This window comes from Mesocricetus auratus, unplaced genomic scaffold (assembly GCF_017639785.1).
Source record: "Mesocricetus auratus isolate SY011 unplaced genomic scaffold, BCM_Maur_2.0 Super-Scaffold_100006, whole genome shotgun sequence".
Lineage (NCBI taxonomy): Eukaryota > Metazoa > Chordata > Mammalia > Rodentia > Cricetidae > Mesocricetus > Mesocricetus auratus.
Window position 1 is genome coordinate 44,513,537 of NW_024429190.1, and position 27,890 is coordinate 44,541,426.

The 27,890-nt window shown below is 39.2% G+C and overlaps 1 protein-coding gene across 5 annotated transcripts in view; it reads left to right on the plus strand.

Annotated features, from left to right (window-relative positions):
* The window catches only part of N4bp2 (NEDD4 binding protein 2), a 63,041-nt gene that overhangs the window by 23,886 nt on the left and 11,265 nt on the right, over nucleotides 1-27,890 (plus strand). For all 5 annotated transcript variants that reach the window (XM_040747123.1, XM_040747125.1, XM_021229696.2 and 2 more), the window contains 12 exons: nucleotides 1,783-1,907; nucleotides 3,645-3,733; nucleotides 7,456-7,532; nucleotides 12,042-12,197; nucleotides 13,099-15,428; nucleotides 16,062-16,147; nucleotides 16,510-16,555; nucleotides 18,211-18,398; nucleotides 20,625-20,743; nucleotides 23,016-23,154; nucleotides 25,103-25,291; nucleotides 26,902-27,070. In XM_040747123.1, the coding sequence (XP_040603057.1) occupies nucleotides 1,783-1,907; nucleotides 3,645-3,733; nucleotides 7,456-7,532; nucleotides 12,042-12,197; nucleotides 13,099-15,428; nucleotides 16,062-16,147; nucleotides 16,510-16,555; nucleotides 18,211-18,398; nucleotides 20,625-20,743; nucleotides 23,016-23,154; nucleotides 25,103-25,291; nucleotides 26,902-27,070 (3,713 nt within the window). The remainder of the gene's footprint in view (nucleotides 1-1,782; nucleotides 1,908-3,644; nucleotides 3,734-7,455; nucleotides 7,533-12,041; nucleotides 12,198-13,098; nucleotides 15,429-16,061; nucleotides 16,148-16,509; nucleotides 16,556-18,210; nucleotides 18,399-20,624; nucleotides 20,744-23,015; nucleotides 23,155-25,102; nucleotides 25,292-26,901; nucleotides 27,071-27,890) is intronic.

A 27,890-nucleotide genomic window follows, 5' to 3' on the forward strand; every position in this document is an offset into this window, starting at 1 on the left:
AGATAGGTTATCACTCTGTGTAGCCTTGGCTAGCCAGAATCTTACTATATAGACCATCCTGGCCTGTCTCCGGAGTGTTGACATTAAAGGTTTGTGCTACCATTCCTGGTCCAGAGATTTATTTTTTTGGAAAATACAATTCTCTTGTTTATGTTTTCATGCCAGTTTTGTAGTTTAGGTAGGTTGTTAGTGCTTTCATGTGGGAGACCAGAATTAAGGTTAGAATAGCCCTATGATTATGACTTCAAAGGTATTCCTAAGATTCCTTAGTTCCTCTCCAAAGCCCTTGGCTTAAATTTTAAGTTATATTTGCTTTTTTTCCTTCTGTTGAATTTATTTTTGTACCATAGGCTTTTCTCATTGATTTAGTAACAGCTGTGTATGTTTGTGTTTTGAGATAGAGGGTCTTGTATCCCACTCTGTTCTCAAACTCACAGGTACTGTAGCCAAGCTCATGGGTTTCTGTACTCCTGCCTCTCAACCCTCAAGGGTTGGGATTACGGGTGTGTGCCATCATAGCTGATATGTGATAACAGGGATCAAACCCTAACCCTGGGCCTGGTAGGAAAGCATTCGATTAATTGAGCTACATCTCTAGCCTAAGTAATAGCAATATAAAGTAATTTAATGTTACTTATATTTTATAATAAAAGTATTCATAGAAAATCAGTTTCAGCAGTTGTTTGTGAAATTCATGGAATGAAAGTAATACTTTAAAAGGTGATAGATTGTAGAGCTAGGTTTCAGAGTGGGGGCAGTTTTTGTCACAAAATAGGACCTATATTGTTCATAGAAACAAGTGGGAGTGTGGGCCATAACATTAAGTTAGCATTAGCATATGACATGAGGAAAATCAAACGGAACAGCAAGGTTTTTGGATTTATTGGAAAGGTCATGGATTTTTTTAAATGTAATTTTCTTATACTGTAAGGGTAGAAGACAGAGGCTGAAACTTGATCCTGAAAGACAGAAAAGTTGAAAGGGATCCCATAGTGTAGTTTCACCTTTTTTCCTCTTGTGTATGTATGTGTTTGCATAAGTTTGGACTCACGTGTATTTGCAGGTACATATGTGTGTATGTGTGGAGGCCCAGGTTGATTTTTGGATGTCTTCCTCATTCCATTCTACCTTTTTCATTGAGTCAGGGTCTCTCATTAGAACCCAGAGCTTGCTATAGCAAGTCTGGCTAGCTGCCTTGCTCCAGGTATCTTCTGTCTCCATTTTCCAAGCACTAGAATTATGGGGAGGCTGCCACACCCATGCAGCATTTACTATAGGTCCTGGGCATCTGAACATACTTCGTGCTTACATGACAAGTAGTTTATGCTTGCTCATTAACCATCATCTCCCCCAGCCTGTGATTACAATTTCATTTAGATAGCTCAGATGTGTGCACCTTTGAAAGGAAAAGAGTATCAGGTGTGCTGGGCATGCCTGCAGTCTCAACACTTGAGTTGTAAAGGCTGCTAGCCTAAGGGTTAAAGGTCACCCTTGCTTAGATAGTAAGTTTGAGGCCAGCCTGAACTGCACAAGATTCTGTTTCATAATACAAAACCAAATTGTATTTCTGAATAATTTGTATAAAACAAAATAGACCTGTCTTAGCTTAGTTTGTTTTTGAAGTGTTGAGCTTTTTTGCTTAGATAATTTCCAGTGTAGTTTATTTTAATTTTATTGCTCCTTTAAATATTATTACTTAGATTTTTATTTGAATTATGACTATTGAAGAAGAGAGAATTTTGGAAAGAAAATTAATGAGTGTAATCCCTTTGTCATTCATAGGACTTTGCAAGAGGATAACCCAAGTGGAGTCATTCTTAGTACTGATGATTATTTTTATATAAATGGACAGTACCAGTTTGATGTAAAGTACTTAGGAGAAGCCCATGAGTGGAACCAGAATCGAGGTAAGAGCAGATGGTGAGGGTCTGCATAGTGTTAAAAGTAGTATACAGAGAACATTTCTTTAGGATTGGTTTTTTTGAGAGATGTAGCACTTTAAAGAACTTTGTTTACTTAGGTTTTGTGGTACTTACACGTGCCATACAAGTGTGCTGTCACTGAGCTATGGCCAGTCAGAGCGCTGAAGAATTTGTAGTTAGCCAGGTGTGGTGGTACATGCCTTTAGTCCCAGCACTCCAGAGACAAAGGCAGGAGGAAGACCTCTGAGATTTCTAGACCAGCCTGGTCAGGTCTACAGAGTGAGTTCCAGGACAGCCAGGGCTACACAGAGAAACTTTGTCTAGAAAAACAAAAACAAAAAGACAAAAGACAAAAAAGAAAGAGTCTGTAATTCTTAGGTTGCGCAATAAGAGGTAAATAGGAATTAACAGTTAAATTTTGGAGCACAAGGACATGTGTTCAATTTCCAGCCTCCACATAAAAGTCAGAGGAGGTGTGTGCTTGTAATCTTAGTGCTGGGGAGGTAGAGACAAGGAGGGTCCCTGGGACTTGCTGGCCAGGCAGTCTAGCCAGGTTGGTGAGTTCCAGGTTTATTGAGAGACCCTGCCTCTAAAGTAAGGTGGGGAACTACCAAAGACAATAGCTAAGCTGGGCAAGGTGGCACATGCTATTAATCCCAGAACCCAGCACTGGGAGGCAGAAGCAGGTTGTCTACATAGAGAGCTCCAGGATAGTCAGCTACATAGAGTTCAAGGCCAGCCTGATATACAGAGTGAGTTCCAGGATGGACTCCAAAGCTACACAGAGAAACCTTGTCTCAAAAAACAAAAACAACAACAACCTATCCCCCAAATTATTTGGTCTTTTGAGACAGGGTCTCTCTAATACGTAGCTTTCAATGTCCTGGAACTTGCCACTGATAACAGTCTAGAGGTCTTGATTGGATTTGTTTTGTCTATCTGTTAAAGAATTAAAAGGCAGGAAAATCTGCAGTGCCACAGGCAGCAGCAGGGACACCACAAGTACCCAGCAGTTGAAGAAAGGCATCTATTGGGGATGAGGAAACACACACATATGTAGCAGCAGACGTCGTTAGTATTCAGGCGTCTGTACTGGCCTTTCTCTTCCTCTTTCCTCTCTCCTGAGTTCTTGTCCCTGAGTCCAAGTCTCCCCCCACCCTTCCCCCTCTTATAATCCTTTTCCCTAATAAAAAGCCTTCTGCTTGAACCTGTTGCGTGGCATCTTTTTCTTACAGGCTGCTTTTCTTAAATTACAATAGGCATACATAGAAAAATACCCTATACAAAGCAGAGACGGGACCCTGGAAGGAGAAAAATCCAGTCTCTTCTCTAGGGCTGGGATTTTCAATGCCTCTGAAGAGTTTTCCTCTCCTAGTTTATGGTTGGTCAGGTTGAAGAAAGCCAGAATGGTTGGTTGGTTCAGAACTATTGTGTGACCCAGGTCTCTGAACAGGCCTTGAATTTATTGAGCCAGTTCATCAGTGGGGGCCTACTGGTGTCAGACAAAAGACTGTAGCCAGCCTTTGTTTTAAGCTACCAGGCTTGTGTCTAAACTCAGGAGGGTGAGGAAGAAGCTGGCCATCTTGGAAACTTTATTACCTAGTCATGGCCTCTCTCTCTGTTGTCTGCCTACCAGGAAATCTGACTCCTAGTCTGTCACCTCCATGCCTACCCTGTATTTAATATTATTAAAATGATGTCATTTTGTATTGTGTTTTTCAGCAAAAGAAGCATTTGAGAAGAAGGTATCTCCAATAATTATAGATAACACAAACCTCCAGGCGTGGGAAATGAAGCCATATGTTGCTTTGGTTTGTACCCTAAGTTTGTAATACTGGGTTTGGAGTCATTGAGGGGATGCTAGTCTCACAAGTGGGTGTGTGTGATGTCCTCTTGCACATGGAAGCAGAATTTATGCTTCCTTAGTTGAATGCATACTGGAGTTCCTTTTTACATCCTTAACACATCCGGGCTGTTGTCTCATTTGTTTTACTAGTGTCATGGGTGTGCAGTCACTCAGATTCACCAGCTTTGTTAAATACTGGTCAGGACCATAGATACCAGCCAAGTCTGTACCCAAGACTCATGCTTAGACTATGGCTCCAATTGACCTTAGTCAGGGGTTTATAAAGGCAAAACTCCCAAAACTACTACTTCCTGCCTTCATGCAGTCGGAACAATTGTACATCCTGTGCAGTTGGAACAATCAACCTTGCTTACAGAAGTGAAAACAAGTGGCCTGTTGTCTTACATGAACATTAGCCCCCAGCATTTTAGGAAGTTATCTGTCCTTGGGCAAGAGGACTTACTGGTTAGAGGCACTTTTGTTTTATAGATCTCTTAAGTACAGTACTTAAAACATAACGTTAGTCATCATGTTTAGTGCACTTGAACTGTTTTTAAGTTATTATTCTTCACCTTTGTGGGAAAAAAATCCCAATGGTAGGAATAAGACCACTACCACATTTTGAGCCAAATCTGAAGCAAGGTTGTTTTTTATTAGGGTACACCCAAGAACTGGTTAAAGAGAGCAGCCCTGAATCTATTTCTTGGGTTCCTTTTAAGTAGCAAAATCAGGAAGGGAGGCAATGAGGCAATAAGGAAAAACTTTTATAACTTTATAAGACGTCATGAGGTCACCCCCCCATGTGATTAGAAGGGGACAGGGAGCGCCTGGATGGGTCAAGGTATTCTCAAAAACAAATCAAGGTTGTGGCTCCTAGAAACAGCCATTAAGCTGTGTAGCCCTGGCTGTCTTGGAATTGACTCAGTAGACCAGGGTGGCCGTGACCTCACAGATCCACCTACCTCTCTGCCTCTCGAGTGCTGGGATTAAAGACTTATGCCACCGTCTCCTGGCCATAGATTTTTTTTTAAACAAATGTAGTTAAGTAGCGGTGCATGGAAAGCGGTGCATGATGAGAGAAATAAATGGACGGTATTTATATATTATGAAATTGACTCAAAGGAAGAGAAAGATGAACAGTGTCTGAGAGAGGGTCTTGTCTACGTCAGTTCTTCCTAGGTACAGTGTCAAAGTGTAGTGATTGATGGGTGTACTACAGGCACACTAGAGCTCTGAAAACATAAACAAGTGGTTGTTGGCAACAGGCTTTAAATTATAATGACATTGAATAAAAATAAGGTTATTATTGCTCCATGGTATGGTTGAGGAGAAGGTTTCAGGGTAGATGTGAGGAAGAGAACAGTCAGAGGCATCTGGAGGAGCACAGATTGAACATGGTCATCAGAAGAGACCAGGGCTATGAGAGGAGAGAGAGGAAGAGAAGAGGGGGCCAAGAGGACCAAGAGAGTGCATGGGAACCAAGAGGTCACCCAGCCAAAATGCTGAGTTAGAAAGGAATTAGAAGCTAAACCCAGCCTCTGGGTGGGAGAGACTCAGAGTAGGGACAGGGTGAGAAGTACTGGGAGGAGCCACAGGTTTGTGCGTATTTGATAAATACCCAAACTTTAAAATAGTGCCTAAAGTCCCCTTTCCTAGAGAGAAATACTTTTTTTGTTTTTTTGAGACAGGGTTTCTCTGTAGCTTTGGAGGCTGTTCTGGAACTCGCTCTGTAGACCAGGCTGGCCTCGAACTCACAGAGATCTGCCTGCCTGTGCCTCTGGAGTGCTAGTATTAAAGGTGTGCTCCACCAACGTCCGTCTGAGAGAGAGAGAAGTACTTTTAAAAGTATTTTTTAAACAATCTTTCCAGATGTTTTCTGTGCATGTATAAATGTGTGAATAATTCTTTTTTTCTCCCAAGTGAAAATTGTTAGTCTTACTTTCTCATCAGTTTATTTTAAGGGATTTTCTCATTTAATATAGAAATTTAAAAGCAATGTTTTTGGGGGTTGGAGAGAGATGGCTCAGCGGTTAAGAGCACTTGACTGCTCTTCTAGCTGGTAACTCACAACCATCTGGAATGGGATCTGCTTCCCTCTGAAGTGTGCATGAGGACAGAGCACTCATACATGAAATACATGAATAGATAAGTCTTTAAATTGGCACTTAGGAGCCAGAGACAGGGGGAGCTCAGAGTTTGAGGCCAGCCGGGTCTACAGAGTGAATCACACAGGACTGCCAGGGCTACACAGAGAAACCCTGTCTTGAAAAAAACAAAAACAAAACAAAAGTTTTTTATGTTTATATCCTCACTTATTTAGATAAATTCATATTAATAGTCTGACCATTTTTTATTTTTGGTCTTTTGCTATTATAAATAATAGTGAACTAAGTATCTAGATATGTACTTATATTTATGTCTATTCACATTTGTTCTCTTTATACCACTGTCAGTAACATAAAGTTTTGGAAATAAATTGCTGGGTCAAGGAGACTGTGTAAATTCTATTTCCTCCCTATTCCAATTTATCCCAATTTCTTAATTCTGACCCACTTTAATCTTCTAGGGTAGTATCTTAATTAGATCTCTGTTGCTCTGAAAAGACTATGGTAACTCTTATAAAGGAAAACATTTAATTGAGATGGTGGTTTATAATTCAGAGGTCTAGTCCCTTATCGTGACAGGGAACATGGTGGTGTGCAGGCAGACGTGGTGGAAAAGCAGCTGAGAGCCCTACATCTTACAGGCAACAGGAAGTGAACCAAAACACTGAGTGGTGTCTTAAGTGGATATGAGACCTCAAATCCCACCTCCACAGTGACGCACTTCCTTCAGTGAGACCGCACCTACTCCAGCAAGGCCACACCTCCTAATAGTGCCTAACACTCCGGGGACATTTTCTTTCAACTACCAGAGCTTAGAGTGAGCCAGGAAGCCTAGGAAGAGGATGAAAGTTTAGATTAGATTCCTAGGTTGAGTTTTCCGTGTTGCCCTTATTTTTGTGTTCTCTGATGTTTCCTAAGGAAAAAGAATTATGAATAAAGTAGAAGCAGATAGGAGGTGGTTCCAGCCACCAGTGTCCCTGCTTCCTGCTCTTTCTTTGACTAGAATCTTCTGCCTTGCAAAACGGATGTATTCCCTTTCTTAACTTCTAGTGTTTCTCACAGGAGATAGCACTCAGTAGGAGCCAGATGTTTTGGTGCTTACAAGTGATTCCAGCTTTTCTACAAAGCAAGTTCAAGGCCAGTCTAGGCTACTTGAGACTTTATCTCAAAACAACACCCCCAAAACAATAGCAGCAGCAGCAGCTCAAATCTTCCTAATAATCCTTGCCGTTTGTCTGAGAGCAGATAGATTGCGCTTTAAAGATCTGTCTGTCTGTCTGTCTGTCTGTCTATCTATGTGCACTGAGGTTTTGCTTGCATGTATGTCTGTGCAAGGATGCCAGATCCCCTGACAGCTGTGAGCTGCCATGTGGGTGCTGGGAATTGAACCTGGGTCCTTTGGAAGAATAGCCAGTGCTTTCAACCACTGAGCCATCTTCCCTCTCTCTAACCCCAGCAGATTTTTGATCTGCTGATCGGGTTACCCGTGAGGGGCTTTCATTTTTAATGTGATACAATTTGCAAACATTGCATTTAATTTTGTGAAAAAAACTATTTACATTTTTGTCTTTTCTGTGTGTAGTCTCAGAAGCATAAATATAAGGTCCTTTTCCGGGAACCAGACACATGGTGGAAGTTCAAACCGAAGGAACTTGCAAGGTAAAACTTGAGGTTTTCTGAAATGACTTTTTATTCTACAACAGTGATTGAAAGTTTATCTAGACTTTTATCTTTTTAAATGATGAGTGAAACAACTAGATTTTGACTTGCCCAATTAAAAATTGGTAACATCTTACGTTATGTACATTTTATCCCATTTAAAAAAAGAATTATTTTAAAAATGGTTATGTGCATGTGTGCTTTTGTATGAATGAGTGCAGGTTCACATGTGTCACTCTGTGAAGGTCAGAGGAGAACTCTTTGGTATCACTTCTCTTCTTCCCTAGGGCTTAAACACATATCATCAGGCCTTCAAGCAAGTGCCTGTGCTCACTGAGCCATCTTATTGGCCCTTACCCCTAGTTTTATGAAAACTTGGGAGATTTATAATACATGTCCAAGAAATTCCCAGTTGTCTTATATGTTAGTTGTGTACTTCTTTGTACACAATATGCTAATATCTAAAACTAGAACAGACCCTGGGGGTTGGCACACTTGAGCATGTGCTTGGAGCTTCTGGAATACTGGAGAGTGGGAGGGAAAGGTAGTGGGTACTTCGTTTCCTACCCCGATTCTTTATTTGGTTGCTTGTCCTGAGTTAAAAAATGTTGCTTAAGAGATGAACATTTGCTGGTCTTTGTTGTGTACACCTTTAATCCCAGCACTGGGAATGCAGAGGGAGACAGATCTCTGTGAATTCCAGGCCAGCCTGGTCTATCTACATAGTGAGCTCCAGGACAGCCAGGACTATACAGAGAGACCCTATCTCAAAAAACAAAAAACAAAAAAAAAACTTTGATTGGTTTTTCCTTTGTGTTGTGTATTCTCATAGAAGATTTAACTTAATTTTTGGATAGTTTCTTTGACAACAATTTCAATACTAACTAAAGGACAATCTGACTTTAATATATTCACTATGTTGTATGACCATCACCACTGTCTAATTCTGAAACATTTTTTTTCACAAAGAAATACCCCAGCAATTCCTTCTCCTTTAGCAACCCCTATCATATTTCTCTCTTGGCATTTTTTCCTTTTCTGGACCCTGTATATACAATGAGTATGTGGAACCTTTTTGTCCAGCATCTTGCACTTAAAATGTTCTCACAGTTTATCCATGTTTGTAGCATGTCATACTCAATTTCTTCTTATTGCCTTTTGATGTGTTAGCGGACCTGATTTCCTATGTTGTGTTTGGAATTACTGCATTTGTGTAGAAGAGTGGGGTTAACAAGCAGCTTTCCCCTCCCTGAGCTACCTTTCCTGATTTTGGTATCATAAGCTAATTGAAAAGTGTTTCTTTTCAGTTGGAATTTCCCCTATCCCATCAGTACTGGTGGCCCTGTAACTGCATATATAGATCTGCCTGCCCCTTGACCTCCTGAGCTCTGGGATTTGAGGCCTGTGTCACCACAACCAGGCCCAGTTGTCACTTCTTAAATGTTCCATACTTGCTTAGTGAGCATGTGTATTGGGGCTTGTGAGAGGGTTCAGTAAGCAAAGGCACCTACTACCAAGCTTGAGGACTTGAGTTTGATCCTCAGGGTTCACATGGGAAAGGGAGAGACCCAACTCCTGTAAGTATTCCTCTGACTCCACATGTGTGCTGTGGGATGTCTGCACTCATACATATATACAACACGCACATGCATATAAAACCCCAGCATGTACTGGTTATATTGTGTTAATATGGTCTCCAGTCATACTTAGCAGTCCTATTGTCTGGTGTGTTCTATAGCTTTTTTGGTTTGTCTTGTGGGGTGATTTTTGTTGATGGACGGTGAACTCACCAGTGTGAGATAGTGAGATGCCTGTTATATTGCCCATAAGCTTCTCTCTGTCGACCCACCCGTGTTTGCTTTATATATTTGGAAGGTAGTTGTTGAAATTTCTAAGAGTTTATCATTTTTGATATTACTCTAATTAAATGGACTTTATCCCTTTCCAATGATTTTTCTTTTGTCTTTAAGAATAATTTTTTCTGTGAGGTCTGGTTTGTCAAATTAATAGAACTGTACCAGCATCCTTTTAGTTAATATTTGAGAATTTTTCTCTTTTCATTTACTTTTACTTTCGATGTTTTAATATCCTTAATACGTATGTATTTATGTATCTAGTATGGCTGGTTTTTAAATTTTTTCTGTCTACCTTGGCTTTTCTTATGTGTGTGGGAGGGTGCAGGGGTTTGGAGGGGGTCTTCTGTAGCTCAGGCTAGCCTTGAACTCATGATCCTCCTGCCTCCACCTGTCAAGTGTTAGAATTTCAGGCAAACACCATAGTGCTCAGTTCCATCTTTGCTTCAAATGATGAAGCAGCTCTTTCATGGGTGTTTTGTTAGTCATACATTTGGCCACCTTCTGTTTATCTTTCCTATGATTGTTTAGTTTTTTTGTTTTTGTTTTTGCTTTTTTTTTTTTTTTTTTTTTGAGACAAGGTCTCACTGTGTAGCCTTGACTGTCCTGGAACTGACTCTGTAGACCAGGCTGTACTCAAACTCACAGAGATCTGCCTGCCTCTGCCTACCAAGTGATGGGATTAAAGCATGTGCCACTACCACTGCCCGGCTTCTATGATTATTGTTATTTAAATATGATATATATATCACATATATATGTATATCACATATATATACATACATACATATATACATATATATATATATAGTTTTTCTCTCATCATGTTTTAGAAATTTTGGAGGAAATTTAAGTCTCTTCTTCTATAGTAGTTTCTAAATTATATATGCTTTGTTGATATTCTTTTAGTGGCCACCTTACATGTTTACTATGCAGAACTCAATTCTAAGTTAAGCCATTCTTAGCTGTCCTCCTCACAAACACAAGGACTTTAAATAACTTCCCTGTGATAGTGCCCGTTAGCTTCCATGGTATCATTATGCAATTTATACATGAGTGTTTGTTTTTGTTCAAGTGTTTCCTTTGTGCTTCATATTTTCATTACAGCATAGATCTTTCTTTAGTCTGAGAGTTTGTCTGCCTGGTGTTTACCTTTAAACCTTTCTTTAGAGTAAGGGTCTGTTTGTGTGAAACTATTGCTTTTTAAGTTTTCGCTTGAAAATCTTTTTGCCATCCTCCTTTCTAAGACACTGTATATATTCTGGGATATCAGCTAGTGTCTGTTGTTGAAGGTAACACTTATGTTTTATTTCTATTACTGTTGTTAAGTCTTCTCATTCTATTCATTAGCTCCTATTTATATGATTGGCCTTTTTTTAAAAACTTTTAGCTTAATATCATCTCTTTTCTTTGGTGTGTGACAATTTTTACATATGTTTCTAGTTATGGATTTCTTATGCTGTTATCTTGTTTGACATTGTGTCATTCATCAGTTGTAGAAAATCTCAGCATTTATCTTTAAATTGCTTTTGTTCATCCCTCTCCTCTCTTCTTCAGACTTGAATCAGTGGTATACGAGACCAGTTTTTTGCTCTGGCCTCTATGTCTATGTTTCTTAACCTCTCTCATATTTTCTATCTCTTTGCTTCTCTGTGATATGAAACCAGACAAGATCGAGGTAGGTAAATATGAAAGCTAGATTTCCCCAAGAGGCAAACACTAATATTAGCCTTGAGTCCAAAGAGATACTACTGAGGTGTTTTCATTAAGAAACTCCACCTCCTGGCAGTGCAAGTCCAGAAAGCACCCTCAGTTTGAGACCCTGTGTTAGGGTTAACTAACTGCAAGTTCATTAACAAAAAACATACAAGGAAACAAGCAAGACTGGAAACACAAATAATAAACTTCTTATTTGGGCTTCCAGAGACAGTATCCTAGAAATTTAGAAATATTGTTTGAACTTAAAATGTAATAAAGTGTGTTTGTTTTGGTTTAGCTGGGATCTAGTTTTATTATAACGCGGAGGTACTTTGGGACATTTACTCAGTCATTAAAGTTGGATACTTATTGCTCATAGTTAATTAAAACCGTTGAAATGACAGTCATTGTTTTTATGAGCCTCTTCAAACATTTATTTATTTATTTATTGCAGAGCTTTAGAACAACTTTTAAGGTTATTGAAGCCTCTTTTTCTCCTGAATTAGTAGAGGATATTTGGGGAAAATTTTGTACGAGAACTTGACTAGGCTCGTGGAATTCCAACACCCAAAAGTTTGAGGCAGGAGGATCCCAAGTTTCAGGTCAGCAGCCCAGGCTTCATAGCAAGACTGCATCTTAAAACAAATGCAAACAAACCTCCTGAAATAAAATGAGATGAAAATGAAATTAGCACTAGAGTGTATGAATCATGTAAAAACCAGTTCTGCTATCCTTACTTGATCATACATTAGAATGTGTCCATTAATGGTGCTAGGGATATAGCTCAGTGGTCAAGTGTTTACCTCGCATGCCCCAGACCCTGAGTTCAATCCCCGGTACTGAATACAAAGATAAGAAATGTACTATTCTCCTGGACTTTGAATGATCTTTGTTTTGTTTTTTCCCCTTTGGTTGCCTGTAACATTCTTCCCACCTTTCTGTTCCCTGGCATTTTCAGGCGTAACATTCATGGAGTGAGCAAAGAGAAAATAGCCCGAATGCTGGAGCACTACCAGCGTTTTGTGTCTGTGCCAATAATCATGAGTTCCTCCGATCCAGAGAGAATGGAGCGGATTGAGTTGTGTGCGTACTCTTGTGAGGACAGAAGTTCTAGGTAGGTTAAAATATGTTATGTACGAAACATTCAGTTTGAAGCTATGTTTTGTTTTTAATGGTAACTTTGAAGACTTTTGAAATCACTTCTATTTGAATGTGTCACTGGAGTCAGCTGAGGATGTTAGCAAGCGAAGTAAAAATTCATGTGAAAGATAAGAGTATTTTCTCTTTGAGCTGAGGGTTTGTGAGTCTGTGGTTATACAAGTACATCTCTTTTTTAGTTTTTCCCTTTTTCTCTTTGTTGCTACTTCATAGCTCTAATTTTGCTATTATTATGAATTGGAATGTAAGAAAATTGTGTTTTCTAATGGTCTTAGGTGACCCCTGTGAAAGGGTGTTTGACCACCCACAGGTTGAGAAACAGTTCTGTAAATGAAGCTTCCTCTGTAATAAATGGCAGATGGGATTAGAAGTAGGCAGATATGCTGTAATCTGTGCTAAGCTATGGATATGAAAGAAGCCAGCAGGGTATTGTCCCCTCATGTGAGTACATTTAGAACCTTCGTTGGGATAGTCAACACATAGATAGCACTGTGACCACTTGAGGTTACTGTCCCACTCAGTTTGCTTTGTGTATGCTGCACAGAATGCCAGGTGTTAGACTTAGAAGAAAGGATTGTGGTTATGGTATTTTTGGGAAAGGTAAGATTAGCTCTTAAAATATTTCTTCCACTAGTCCAGGAATTGAACTCAAGGACTGACCTGACATTTGTTGAGCTGGTACCCTGCCTCTGAGCTAAACTACTCACTTATATCCCCATCCCAGGCTTTATAACTTTCCTGTAATTTATTTTTGAATATTTAGAATAAATGCTAAATGCTGTCTGGTTGCATGCTTCTTTAATTTAAGTCACAGTATTAATAGTACTTTCTTACCACACTTCAAAAATGTCTTGTAGCCCAAGAGACAATGAAGCTGTTACCTCTGAAAAGGAAGAAAATGTCTTACCCACATCTGCGAAGCACTTAGAGTTAATTGAGGAGAACACGCTTGACGTGGCCAAAGAAGCAGTGTTCCCGGAGAGTGCCCCCCCTGTCCCTCATGCAGGGTTAGACAGAGGAAGAAAGGACATGAGTGTTGTGGGTCACGGTGCACACAGCCCCTTCCTGCGGGAAGCCCCAAACACCTGTTTTCCTCACTCTGAAAGCAAAGTTCAAGCCACAGACGAGAGTGAGAAAGAGCAAGAGACAGTGACTTCTAAAGAGTGTGCTGAAGCAGATGCTTGGAGCCGAGCAGATGGAGCATCATCAGGTAGTTACTGTGCTGAGATTGATGAAGAGGCCAGTGAACTTGCGAGTGCTGGGACACTTCAAAGTGGAAACCCCCCACCGCCTGGAATACTGGAAGAGAGAACAACAGGAAAGAAAAAGACCATTGGAAAACAAAAAAGCAAATCATCTTTGGAAAAGTTTCCAAAGCATGAGCCATCAAATTTTGTTGGTGACTGGCCAGTTGATAAGACAATTAGCCAGAGGACCAAAAGGAACCGGAAAACTGAAAAAGGTTTATCTGTACAAAATGACAAAAAGTGTAATCGCCCCCAGTCGCACAAAGTATTAGATACTAGGGTATCTGTGAATACGGATCATATCCAGCGGCGAGGATCTCCACATGGAAACGATGATCTTTCAGAAGTGTCTGGTAGCTGTCAATATGATACTTACAAAAGTACTGAGCAAACCTCATTTAGCATTGTGGGCGACTGGCCCTCATCTGCTTCCTTAGCTCAGAGAGAGCACAGATCAAAAATACCAAAAGCTGGCTTAAAGGAACCCAACTTAGAATTTGGAACTAATGACAACATGGGTGAAATACCCTTATATTCCACACATGAGGCTTATTGGGGCACAAGTCCTGAAGAACTGAAATCTCTGGGTTCCACCCTTCGAAGATCTGAGATGCTGCCTCATAAAACACCTCATGAGAGTCAGACTTCCCCGAGTAAAACGCTTCCTAGCCAGCACACACTGCCCCTTCACTTTCCCAGTAGTGCAGCAGCTCTTCCTGGAGTCATGGGACCTCAGTCTCTAGCAGTGGGAGTGTCTGGGCTAGATACAAGCACATGTGCCCAGACTGAGCCCCAAGATTTTGCTCTTTTGTGGAAACTAGAAAAGAATAAAATCAGTGTTTCAGATTCTGTCAGAGTGTTAACAGGAAAGTTAGATGGGTTTAAGCCAAAAGATTTTCCTGTTGATACCAAATTAAATGTTCAAGAAGCAATTCCATACAGAGTAATGCATGATAAAAGTACGTATGTGGAAGAAAGTGAGCTTACCAGTGCTGACGAGTCTGAAAATCTTAACATTCTTTGTAAACTATTTGGATCGTTTTCCCTAGAAGCCCTGAAGGATTTATACGAGAGATGCAATAAAGATATTATTTGGGCCACAAGCCTTTTGTTGGACTCTGAGACTAAATTATGTGAGGACACTGAGGTTGAGAACCCCCCCAAATCCTATGATGAGTCACAGGTTGGTCCATTTTCTATGGGGTTGGATTTGAAGGAAATTATTAGCCACAGAGGAACCTCGGAAGATTCTAACTCTTCTGTATCAGAGTTTAATCCTGGGGTTGGTATCCGGAACACTAATGCACAGTCTGCTGGTAGTGCAGAAAAGGGGAGCTCAAAGCAGGAAGAGATAAGAACTATAAATCCTGGAAACCCCGAGTTAATAACCAGAATATTTCCCAGTGCTGCTGTCAATGCAAAGAATAGTAATGAAATAGTTCCTAACAGTCGTACTGAATTGTCAGGTGCATATGGCTGTAAGCTGTCTCTTCCATTTACTCCAAAATCAAATGTCCTTAAAGATGTTAGTGAAGCGGACAAAAATCTAGTAGCTACAGAGACTGGAGGCAGTATGCATCCTTTTTTAAATTTATCTGATATTATAAACTATGCAACAAACACTTCAAATCCTGAATTAAATGAAGAAGTTTATCTTACTGGCTCTTTGGAAGCAAAGAAAAATGAAAGTCTTCCTACTGATTATGTGAAATTTGGAAACATGGAAGAATTTATCATTGAAGATAAACAGGAAATGGATAAAATTCTAATGCCGGGAACTAGTTTGCCAGCTGGAGTTAGTGAAGAGGAGAAAACTGAGCTAGTGAATTCCACACCAGTGATGGCCAAGTCTCTGACCATAGACTGTCTGGAGTTGGCATTACCCCCTGAGCTGGCTTTTCAACTGAATGAATTATTTGGCCCAGTTGGTATTGATTCAGGTAAGGAAAAAGTAAATTATCTGTGGTTGCGTGGGTATGGTGTGTGTGTGTGTGTGTGTGTGTGTGTGTGTGTGTGTGTGTGTGTGTAAATAGTATATACAAGTTTCTGTTTCAGTTGCAATTATTTCACTGGCTGAATGTGTCAGTAATTTATGTCACATAATTTTACACAGTACCTTATTTTTGACATGACATGTTTCATGTTTTAAAGGATTAAAACAATTAATTTGAAGTAGAAAATATTTATATAGAATTTCATATCTTAATATATCCATGAATATGTTGCAAGTATTCTTGAGTATTTGCCTTACATTTATTTGCAAAAGTGAACTTTGTGTTTGATGTTATTTCAGATAGATTTAAAGCAGGGAGTAATTTCCTAGAGCACAGTTGCGGAAAGTCTTAACTGAAGGAATGTACTGTTATTGAGGCATGGAGATGTGAGCCACCTAAATGGACTTGTAATGAAGCTTTGCATGTTGCCCCAGCTAGTATGAGAACAGTGACGTAGAACATAAAAACATTTCAAGTAAATAGAAATCTGTTAGTGATTAATGACAAAATTTACTATTAAACATTCTCTGCAAATGTATGATGAGTAATGATTATATCTTCTTTTCTTCCCTTCACAAGGGTCTCTGACAGTTGAGGATTGTGTGGTTCATATAGATCTGAATCTGGCTAAAGTGATTCATGAGAAATGGAGAGACTCTGTAATGGTTAGTAGCTTCCTTGTATGAAGAGCTCCCTGTGTTTGTTTTACACATACCCATATGCAGACTTTATACATGCAAGAAATTTAAAAAAAATAATAAAATAAATCTTAAAAAATAGAGCTTTGTAAGTAGGAATATAGATATATGTATATATATGTGTGTGTGTATGTGTATATATATACACACACATATATATGTAGCTGTTCTTGGTAATTTCATTTATATGGTTTCATTGTTTTACTTAGTTTTAATAGTGATTTACAGTTCACATAAAGAACTGGTTTCTAGAGGAAGCCGCTATAACTTTGTAGCATGTTTGCTAGTGCAGTGTCCTTTGCCAACCTTTGCTCTGCCTTTGTATTCAGGAGCGACAGAGACAGGAGGAGGTGTCTTGTGGCAAGTGTGTGCAAGGTAAGTAAAGTACATACTCTGACTTTCAATTTGTCTTCATGTTGGAACATGGAGTGTGCTCGTTTTTTGTTTTTTGAGGCAAGGGTTTCTCTGTGTAAACATTCTGCCTGTCCTGGAACTTGCTCTGTAGCAGGCTGACCTCAAACTCACAGAGATCTGCCTGCCTCTGCCTCCCGAGTGCTGTGCGCCACGACCTCTGGCTGGAGTGTGCGTATCTTGACTCATTTTAAATATGTAGGTGGAGTTTTTTTTTTTGTTTGTTTGTTTTTGTTTTGATTTGCAAATGAAAAAAATACTCCCTCTTAAAAAAAAAACTTGTTTTTTGTATTGAGACAGTCTTACTCTGTAGCTAGGACTGGTCTGAATTCACAATGCTTCCTTTTTAAACCTTTTGATTGCTGGGATCACACTGTGCCCAGCTACAGATAAAGGTTCTCTCAAAATATTTTTCACATTGAATCTTGATGTAGAGAAGAAGTGTACAGGAAATAAGGTTGTGCACTGTATGTTTTCATGACTGGGGTGGAGTGTCTCAAGTGAGCTCTGATACATGGTGTCAAAGTGCTCTGTATGAGAAAAACTAATTGGGTTAAATTTCTTGATAGTAATGTAGAAATATTTCTTGGCTATTCAAATGTTTATTGATATCGGAGTGCAACAGTAAAGCTGCTCTTTTGGTAAACCCTGCCAACTTGAAGGTGCTTGATCCCAGGTGACTTCTTACACAGTGTTGCCACACTGGTCTCTGCCATGGCAGACCTGCTAAGAGAGGGCACTGTTAGTGCTTCTTTGTCCGCACCACACTGCGTCCCCAGTGCAGCCGTGCAGGGCGAAGGGTCCTGGGCTCAAGAGAGAAAACTGGCCACCCGTCCAAAAGGATGTAGGCAGCACTCATAAGGATTGGTGAACTTTGAAAAATGAAAGACACAAGTCTTTGTCCATCTGGGGTGGGGAGCGGGGTCTGGGGGGGGGGCTGGAGGAGGGGATGAATATGATCAAAACAATGTGAAAATTTCAAAGAATTAATGCACATAGTTAAAAAGGGAGGTAAGCTGGCTGAGGGTAGAAGTGACTGGACTATATTACGGTTCTACAAATGCAAGTAGCTGCAGTGGCTGCCATGTCTTCACTCCCACAGAGACAGGACTAGGTCAGAATGTGTCTGTACCCCTTAGAGATGTTGAAGTGTGTTACATGCTGACTTCTATCACTCTGAACTGTGTGGTTTGTTCTTTGTTTTAATATAATTTGCTCAGTGTTTATAGTATGCCTCTGGTCTGTTACTATTTGTCAGCATGTTGCTCTTCTCAGTTCCAGGAACAGTAGAGCGGGCTAGGCAGGGCTCTCCCAGTTGCTCACTTCCCTGCATTGATTGACTAGCTTTTGTTAGGGGTGGGGGGAGGAAGGGAGTCAAACTGATATGGAAAAGTATGGGAAGCATTGAACCAATGTATAGTCACACCCAGGTCACTGCTCATTGGAAATAGTCTTGTATTAGTGTTTCTTGCTTGTAGTTATGTGAAGGTTTATTTTGAAATAGTAAAGTCATATTATAAGCTGAAAAGGATTTTAAAATCCCATGTTTCTTTTGTCTTGGGACTAAGAATTTGTACATCAGTTGCTGAATATGTGACACTATTTTCTTACTCTTGTAGATCCTTTGCTGACTGGACCTGCTGTTCTTGATAATGCTGAACAAAAATCATCTCAGAAAGCAGGCAAAAAATTATTGAAGACGTTAGTGGCACCTGAGACACTGGATCCCTGGAACACTCAAACAAAAAAAGTTTCACTGAGAGAAATAATGTCAGAAGAAATCGCCTTGCAGGAGAAACATGACTTGGTATGGGCTGTCACAGCTACTAATCCGTAGTCTCTGACGGCAGGTTGCTTAGTATGTGATTCTCATTTAATTCTGTCTCCTGATCTGGACTTCATGTTTAACCTGTCTAAAGTGGATATTAAAACTGAAAATGTTTTAAATAGAATCTGGTTGAGGCGCGTTGCTTCTAGGTAGGTGATACTCTCACATACTTAGGTCATCTGTGTTAAAAAAGTATGTGTTTGCACGCTGTATCATTGTTGGTTTTTAACATTTACTTCTGTAATTTTTTACATAGAAAAATTAGAAATCTTTCATTTGAAGATAGTATCATACATTATTTAGTAACAATAATTACATTGCTTTTTTTAAAGATGTGCCTATCTTTAAATTTAAAACAAATTGAGAGAAAAAAATTCAGAAACTTAGGAATTTGTATTTACAATCCAGTTTTCTTCCTTCTACTCTTCAACTAAAGTTCAAATAGAAACTTTATTTTAAATCTTATTTACTTTTTGTCTTTTACTTCAGTGTACTTATTTGAAGCCATTGGTAAATTTGATTTCTTTCATATTTCTTTTCAAATTTTGAAAGTGACCGCTAAGGAATTTAAAAATTAAAATGGGAAGACTTTGGAAGTGACTTATTCTAGTTACAGGAAAAGAGATCCTTAAGTGGTGACCAAGATGCTTTACTTGACTGAGTGTGACTCACAGAGTCACTCACCTTTTTTATTTGACTGCAGTGCATAGAATTAGTTGTAGGAGTGAAGGTTCTTCAAACTTACTTTCCCCTTGTTGTTTTCATAATTAAGTTTCTGCCATTGCACCCCTATATAAAGTAGCTTCAAGTAGTATCTTAGAATTTTGCTGCAGTTTCAGATACCCTTCTTAATTTAAGTGTAGTGAGCTGGAGAAATGGATTCTCCTAAAAGAAATAGGAAAACCTAACTTTAGGCTTGAATAGTGTAATAGTTTTGCTGAGATCCCATTTCCATCATTGAAACTTTTGTCTGACCTGTGTCATAATCTCACTAGTAGTTAACAAATGAATACAAATGAATGTCTTTTGACTTTACAACTTAATGTATTTTATTCTGTCACACACATGGACACAGTGTACGGAACACGGACACAGACAAGGGATGGATTTTTGGGAAGTTCATTTAGGCTAACAGTTGTTTCACTTTTTGTGCTAGGATCTTAACATATAGCACGGGCTGTTGTTGAACTTCTGTCTTTCTTTCTTAAACATCCAGCACTATAGGCATATGCAACTCTGCCTGGCTGGAGTACTTGTTTTGAATAGGCAGCTTTATGGATTGGGAAAATTATTAATACTCACATAGTTATTTTTGAGTAAATGTATTTGTGAAAACACTTGAAGTAATTACTAGTTATAAGGTTTTCTGTCATCCTGAATTGACAACGTTTATACATTGTAGTTACTGCTCACTGAGGAGATGTGTTTCTGAGGACATTCACAGCATCACACACTATCCCTTAATGAGGACTTGGGAGACATTTTCCTTAGGTTTCAGTACCAGAAAATCTGTACTTCTGAGCAACTGGCTTGTTTTAAATTTATGGACACTGAGAGTTTCTTTCTCTTTGCTTTGGCCATTAAGGGGGCTCAGAACTAAATTTGTAGCAACTGTACAGGATTTTGTGGCATAATACTAATTTTACTTGTTACCTTTATCCTATATTCTTGTCTTTATTTTCTCTAATCTTTGTCTTCATTTATTAATTGATTTGTGATTTATTAATGTTGAATAATGTCTCAAGGCATCATTAGGTGGTTTGTCGCATGAATATTCTAGTGTGTTTCCACCAGCCTCGTATGGCTTACTGCGCACTCAGGCTGGAAGGTACAGCATGTATCAATCAGTGTATGTGTGGGTCCTCGTTTACTGAAGCATCGTCATGTGGTTCATGATTCTGTGGAGCTTCATCCTTGTTATAGAGTATACATAATAGACTTCGTTGGGTTTGTATATGTATGTGTATATATGTGATTATATATATTTATGAATACCTTCAATACTTGGAAAAAATGGAATATAAATAAATAGTATAAGAATACTTACATTACTAACCTCAGCCTTTGATCAGTGAGGAAAGTCTGTGATTCTTTTTTTTGTAAATTCTTGGTCTTTTTGCAAAAAAAATAATTAGCCTTTGTTCAGTATTGTCTGTCTCACAAATTTCATCTTAAGGGTGATTTTTCTTTTCTGTTCTGTTTTAGAAAAGGGAGACATTTATGTTTGAAAAAGACTGTGCCACTAAACTAAAGGAGAAGCAGCTCTTTAAAATATTCCCAGCCATTAACCAAAATTTCCTGGTGGACATTTTCAAAGATCACAAGTGAGTGTTAGAAGAACTGGTTGTGATTTTTACTGTACTACTGGAAGCATATCCCAAACAATCTCTAGTGTTTATTTTTCTGATTGGATATATTATAAATAATTAAGTGTAAATTTAGTATAATACAGAAAGTGTAACCTTCTGGTCATTTGTATTCCTTGTTATTTTTTTCTTTAATCTTCTTGTTACCTATTCACCATGGGGCCGAAGGGTAGACAGTGCTTTGCTTCCATTTTAAACTAGAATCTCACACTGTTTGTTCAGTGGAGTTTGTTACAATACTAATATTGGCATGGAGGTGTTTTACTGTGTTTGATTTTGGAAGGAGATAATCTATGTATAGATCCTAAAAGATTTATGGAATATAGATGATGCAATTAAGCCATGCAGCTAATGAGCCTCAAATAATACCAGGAACTCAGCATATAGGCTGCAGGCATGCCACAAGCTCTGTTCGTGTTTTGTTTGTTTGTTTTTTTGAGACATGGTTTCTCTGTGTAACAGCTCTGGCTGTCCTGGAACTCACTATGTATACCAAGCTAGTCTCAAACTCACCACCTACCTTTGCCTCCCTGAGTGCTGGGATTAAAGGCATATGCCACCACTTCTGGCAATGCTACAAGTTCTATATCAACAAGGGCTATATAGCCTGACTCCAAAATAAATAATTAAGTGAAATTAGGCATTGACTTATCAGTGTTACCTCCTACTACTTTGGTATTAGGGTTTGAACCCAGGACTTTACAGAATTTTTTTTTTTTTAAATCAACTAATGGTCTCTTGTGTCCCAGGCTGTCTGTCCTTAACCTTGTGTTGCTAAGGATGACCTTGAACTTCTGATCTTTTTGCCTCAAGGGCTAGGATTACAGTTCTGGGAATCAAACCCAGGGCTTCCAGACAAGTGCTCTACCAACTGAGCCGCATCCCCTGCCTCGTTAATTTTGACTGGCATATAAACACAGAAGTGCATATTAAGTCACACAATGTTTTACTGTATGTGCACATTGGGTAGTGTTTAATTAGGTTAAACATGCTTTTCCCAAACACCTGAATTTTTTACTCATTCATTCATTTATTGATTGTGTGTAAACAGTAGGGTGGAAGTGTGGAGGTGAGAAGACAAGTGTGAGACTTGGGTTTTCCTTTTCAGCATGTGGATTCTGAGGATCAAACGCAGGGCATCAAGTGTGACATCAAGTCTTTACCTGTTGAGCTGTTGTACCTGCACATCATCATCCTTATTGTTAATTATTAAACGAGTTCAAGGTCTTGTACCAGAGAGATAGCTGAGAGGTTAAGAGCAATGCCTGCACCATCAGAGGACCAGAGTTTGTAGGCTACGTGGTGGCTGACATCTGTTCTGTAACCTTAGTTCCAGGAAACCTCCTTCTGGCCTCCTCAGGTTCCAGACACCCATGTGGTACCCAGACACGCATGTAGGTGAAACACCCCTGCACATAAAATAAAACAGATCCTTAAAGGGTTCGTGTGTATGATTGTGTGTGTTGTTGTTTGTACAGCATTAGGGAGGCAGAGGCAGGCAGATCCCTGTGAGTTCAGGCCAGATTGGTTTTTATTTATAGCAAGTTCCAAAGCAGCCAGAGCTATATTGTGAGACCTGTCTTAAAATAAGGGGAGAGGGGAGGGAGAAAGAAGGAAAGGAAAGAAAAGGAAAATAGAAATGGGACCCAATTACTTATTATTTTTCCTGAGATTTTCCAGAGTTTATTCTTGAAGCTTCAAGTACATTGTTTCAATATTAAAAACTTAAAATAAGCTAGGCAGTGGTGGTACACACCTTTAGCCCCAGTGCTCAGGAGGCAGAGGCACAGAGGATCTGTGTGAGTTCAAGGTCAGCTTAATTTACAGAATTAATTCAGGAAACCCTGTCTTGGGAAAAAAAAAGAAACAAACAAAATAACACCAAACAAAAAAAAAGGACCACCCTCAAAAAACCCCCAAAATCCAAACTTAAGCCAATTTGTTACACTTAAAAATTTTTAAGTACATTTATTTTTTCTTCTATGAATATGAGTGTTTGCCTACACGTGTGTATGTGTGCCCCATGCGTGCATGCCTGGTGCTCACAGGAGGCAGAAGAGGGCATAAGATCTGGAACAACAGTTAGCATACCATTGGGAAAACCTGGGTTCTCTGGGAAAGCAGCAAGTGAGAGTTGAGCCAGCTTTCAAGCTCGTTTTCATATTCTTAGAAATTGCTTGGATATGCTATAGAACTTTCAGTTTCTTTTACAAACATTATATTTAAACAGCTATTCCCTGGAACACACGGTACAGTTTCTAAACTGTGTTCTTGAAGGAGACCCCGTGAAAACAGTCGTAGCTCAAGAATGTGTTCACCAAAATGAGAATATCACTTCTCATTCTGCACTGAAAGGGAAAGATAAAAAGGTATGGAGTGATTTGAACTTTTATTCTGTTAGCAAATAAATGTATATAAAAATATGGTTTGTGTATTGAGTATAATAGTTTAGTGATTATTTTTCACCATGATCTGTGTACTTCAAACAATGAATTTATATCTAATTATGTTTTTGTTTAATATTGTCGTACATGGAAAGCACTTAAATTCCTGTAGATACTGTGTAGAGTTTCCTAGGTAGACACAGTAGAGTATGAGGCATAATTGAATAGCAATAATTTTTATTGTATCATAGAATTCAGGATCTACATATGTGATCAAAATATTTAACTTTGAGTGCTAGTCTTTTTCCTAAGTGGTTTCTCTATTTTACCTAGAAATTGTTTTACTTTATGTTTGATTACTCATTACAACTCCATAGAAATACGGATTTTTACATATTAATCTCGTATCAGCATTAGGGTTTTTGTTGTTGCTTTTTTATTTTATGTATTTGGGTATTCTATCTACATGCATGTATATATGTGCACCATATGTATGCAGGGCCCATGGAGGCCAGAAAAGGGCATCAGATCCCTTAGAACTCCAGGTACAAGAAGTTTTGAGCCTCAATATGGGTGGGTGCTAGGAAGCAAACCCCAGCCCCTCTGCAAGAACGGCAAGTGCTCTTAACCATTGAGCTGTCTCTACAGCCCATTTTGTTTGTTTTTAGACAGGGTTTCTCTGTGTAGCCCTGACTAGCCTGGAAAACTCTGTGTAGACCAGGCTGGCCTCAAACTCAGAGATCTGACTGTCTCTGTCCCCCAAGTGCTGGGATTAAAGGTGTATTAGGTCAGTTTTTGCAAATCTTTTCTTCCCTTATTTTTATCAGTTAGAGATATGAATTACATAATACATAATGTTTTTATAGTATGACTATAAACTAAATGATAGGCTATAAGATTTTAAACCTATGTCTCATTGAAGATTGCTTTATATAGTACACTATAAATATAATTCTTGGTAATATTTCTAAGCAAAATGGTAATTTTCAGCTTGTTAAATTTTAGTAAGTAACCTCAATCAAATTATTATATCAATAAAAGCATGTTTTTTAAAAGTATTGAAAATTATGATTTTGGTTTTGAATATACATTACATATATATTATTTATTTATTTTGGTTGTACGAGACAGGGTTTCTCTGTATTGTTTTGGAAGCTGTCGGTCCAGCCTGGCCTCAAACTCACAGAGATCCGCCTGCCTCTGCCTCCCAAGTGCTGGGAGAATAGGTGTGCAACACTATTCAAGACTTGAAATTTGTGAATATGCTTAACCACAAACCACAGTTTGGATCTGTGCTGAATATATTTGTACTGCTCTCTGACTATCTTGGCTTGATTTATGACCTGATTGTATTTTAATGATTTCAGTGTCTTCTAAAAATGGTTAAAGGAGGGGTGGGTATTGTTACTGAAATGAAAAAGCTAATGGTAGTGCATGCTTGACTTATAATGTAGACACCAAGGAAATCTCTTTTGAGGATAAAAGATAAGTCTAGTTGTTCACTTGGTTTCTCTTTTCTTCTCTCTCTCTTGGTTTTTTGAGACAGGGTTTCTCTGTGTAGTCCTGGCTATCCAGGCTGGATTGTATTGGTTTTGAACTGAGAGGTTTGACTGTCTCTGCCTCCTGAATGTTAGGATTAATAGTGTACACCACCATGCCTGGCTGTTTTTTCCTTTTGTTCAAACTCATATGTCCAGGCTGACCTCCAATTACTGTGCAGCCAAGACTGTCCTGACTGTCCTGACTGTTTATGACCATACCACCCTCAAGACATCTGATTGTCTGATATTCCTGCTTTTGCTTCCCAGCTAAGTACTAGGATTATATGCATGTGCTAACATGCCTGACTCACAGCCTAGTTTGTGTATGCATTTTCTGGTGATAAGACATTCATTTTTCAACCTTTATTTGTGTATCACGTATTGTGTTCTAGGCAAAGAAACCAAGAGAGACTGACGATATGTCAGCTGACCCGTCTTTCCAGGATTTTGAGTACCCTGAGTATGATGACTACAGGGCAGAGGCTTTCCTGCACCAGCAGAAGAGGATGGAGTGCTACAGCAAGGCCAAGGAAGCCTACCGCATGGGGAAGAAGAATGTGGCCACTTTTTATGCCCAACAGGTAAGGTGGGAAACTGTTCACAGTTCGCCAATTCAAGTAGTCTGAAGTACATGATGCTTACGTTAAGTTTTGGCTTAGCAATTGTTGGGGGAAGAATTTAGAGACTACCTAAATGACTTATACAGTGTCCTAATAGGAAAGAGCCCTGTGAGTGTTCTACCGTTGCTGTTGTACGTGGAGCTTCCTAGTTGCTGTTGTTCCACGGTCTGCAGTGTGACTTGCTCTCACGCGTGCCAGGACAAGTGCTCCGGCCACCGAGCCGCGTTGCTAGCCCTCTTTATTCTCTTTCTATTTTCTTCTTTTCCTTTATTTTTTATTTTGAGACTTAAGTCTCATAAAATTACCCAGGCTGGCCTTGAACTTGTGATTCTTGTGCTTTAGCTTTCCAAGTTGCTGGGAGTATGGCTATGTACCACTAGGCCTGGGGAATTGTGGTGTGTTCTCTCCTTCAGATGAAATCAAATGATCTCGTGGTCTCCTGAGCAGTGTATTATTTAGTAGCAAATCTGAACAGATAGAAGTTTCTTAGAGGAAAGAAAGCAGAAAAGTTTGTCTTACACTGGAATCACATGGGTATGTTATGTTTTGTGTATATATTTGATATGTGTATAGGACTGTGTTAGTGCATGTTCCTGTGCATACAGAGGCCAGAGGAACCGTCTTTCTACTGCGGTTTCTTATTGACTGCAGTGAGGCGGGCAGCATGGAAGTACTGAACTGGAAGTGTGGCCTTCAGCTTCCTGCATCCGTCTTCTCTTCCACTAATGCTGGGCTTACGGCACATGCGGGTATGCCCAGCTTTTCTTTTGACGTGACCTTAGGTCTTGAAGCTTGCACAGCAATCGTTCTTAACCATGGAGCCATCCCCCTAGTCTTCAAGCATCACTTTTATGTTCACAAAGAAGAAAAATATATTCATATTTTTCAAGACAATAAAGTTTCTTGCTGGGCTCACTTTGCTGCATGGTAATGTAAGAAATAAATGCCCTTTTCATTTTTGTGTTCCACGTGCTTACTCTTTTGTTACTGAGCAGAAGGTGTCAAACTAGTGTAGTCCTTTGCAGCCTAACAACAGACCTGAGGGTAACTAGAAGAAGTTTGAAGGGATCACCAACCTGAGGCTCAGAATTATCAAAGAATATACATCACTTAATCAAGCATTAAATCAGTTGGTTCTTTATTGAGCTAAATAGTTTCCTTTTATGTTTTTGTTTAAGAATTTTTCATTTTCACTTTGCAAACTTTGATTAGTGTAAGAACCGTATTATTTAGTTACTGAATTTTTCCAAAGTTTGCTTCATCCTTGTCTATTACATCAAGATGTTAGATTCAGTGTTCCAGTTTTTATTTAGGGCACTTTTGCTTCTTGATTGTCTGAGTCAGAAGTTCTCAACCTATGGTTTTCAAATTGAACATACATATCAGATATTTACATTATGATTCATAACAGTAGCAAAATTGCAGTTAGGAAGTAGCAAAGAAATAATTTTATGGTTGGGGTCACCACAACATGAGAAACTCTATAAACTCATAGCATTCACAAGTTGAGTACCACTGGTCTAAGTGGTAGTTATCAAAAGCGGTTTGTTGGTGGTGTGTTATGATTAAAGGGCAGTCTCCATGAGCAGAAGATGAAAGAAGCCAACCACCTTGCTGCTGTGGAGATCTTCGAGAAAGTCAACGCCTCTCTGCTGCCTCAGAATGTCCTAGACCTCCATGGGCTGCATGTGGACGAAGCAATAGAGCACCTGACGGCAGTGTTACAGCGGAAAACAGAAGGTAGGACTGCGCTAATGACCTCGGTAGTGATGTAACCGCCTGTGCAGACTGACTTAAGAGTTCCTTCTTGGAATTATTTATATCCCTTTGTTACATCTGTTGAGGAATGAGGTGCAGTATAGTGTGGGAATCCTCTGTGACTTGGGACTTGCTTTGAACATTGTCTGCAGTGGATGTTTGCTCAGATACAAAGGTAAGGAATGTGATAGGGTGTTTGCAGAGCTGCTCCAAAGGCAGACTTTCTAAGTGCTTGCAGTGTGTGGCTGCTCCTTCTTTCTGCTGGTGTCTAGTCACAAAGGTCAGTATGAAAGGTCACTCCTGCAGTTTCCTAACAGCTTTCCAGGACCTTCAGTTTGAGAAATTTTTCCAGAGTTCATTCAGGGTCATGCATTTCACATACATTGAAGTGTCTTGTTAGGGTAATGTCTCATCATCAATTGGTGGTATTCCATAGAAAGGTCAGTTTGTTTTAGTTACCTCAGACACTAATACTGGAAGTTATCTGTTTGTCATTACTGGAGAAGTTTTGAACGATAAAGTTTCCCTGCATTGTCATTCTGTGTATATACATTTATCAATGCAATATACCTTATCACTTGTGATGAAGTAGTATTGATATGTCAGATTGAAATATTACATCTATGTCGAAGAGGTTACAGAATCATATAAAAAATGCCCATGGACCAATGACTCCAGTAACAAAAGTGCAGACATTTTACTGCTTCTCATTTTTAAAATGCTTCCTATTATACTTCTCCCCAATCTTTTTCTTCCTTTCTTTTCTGGAAATCAACATCTTAAAATTTATTCTGTATCCTTA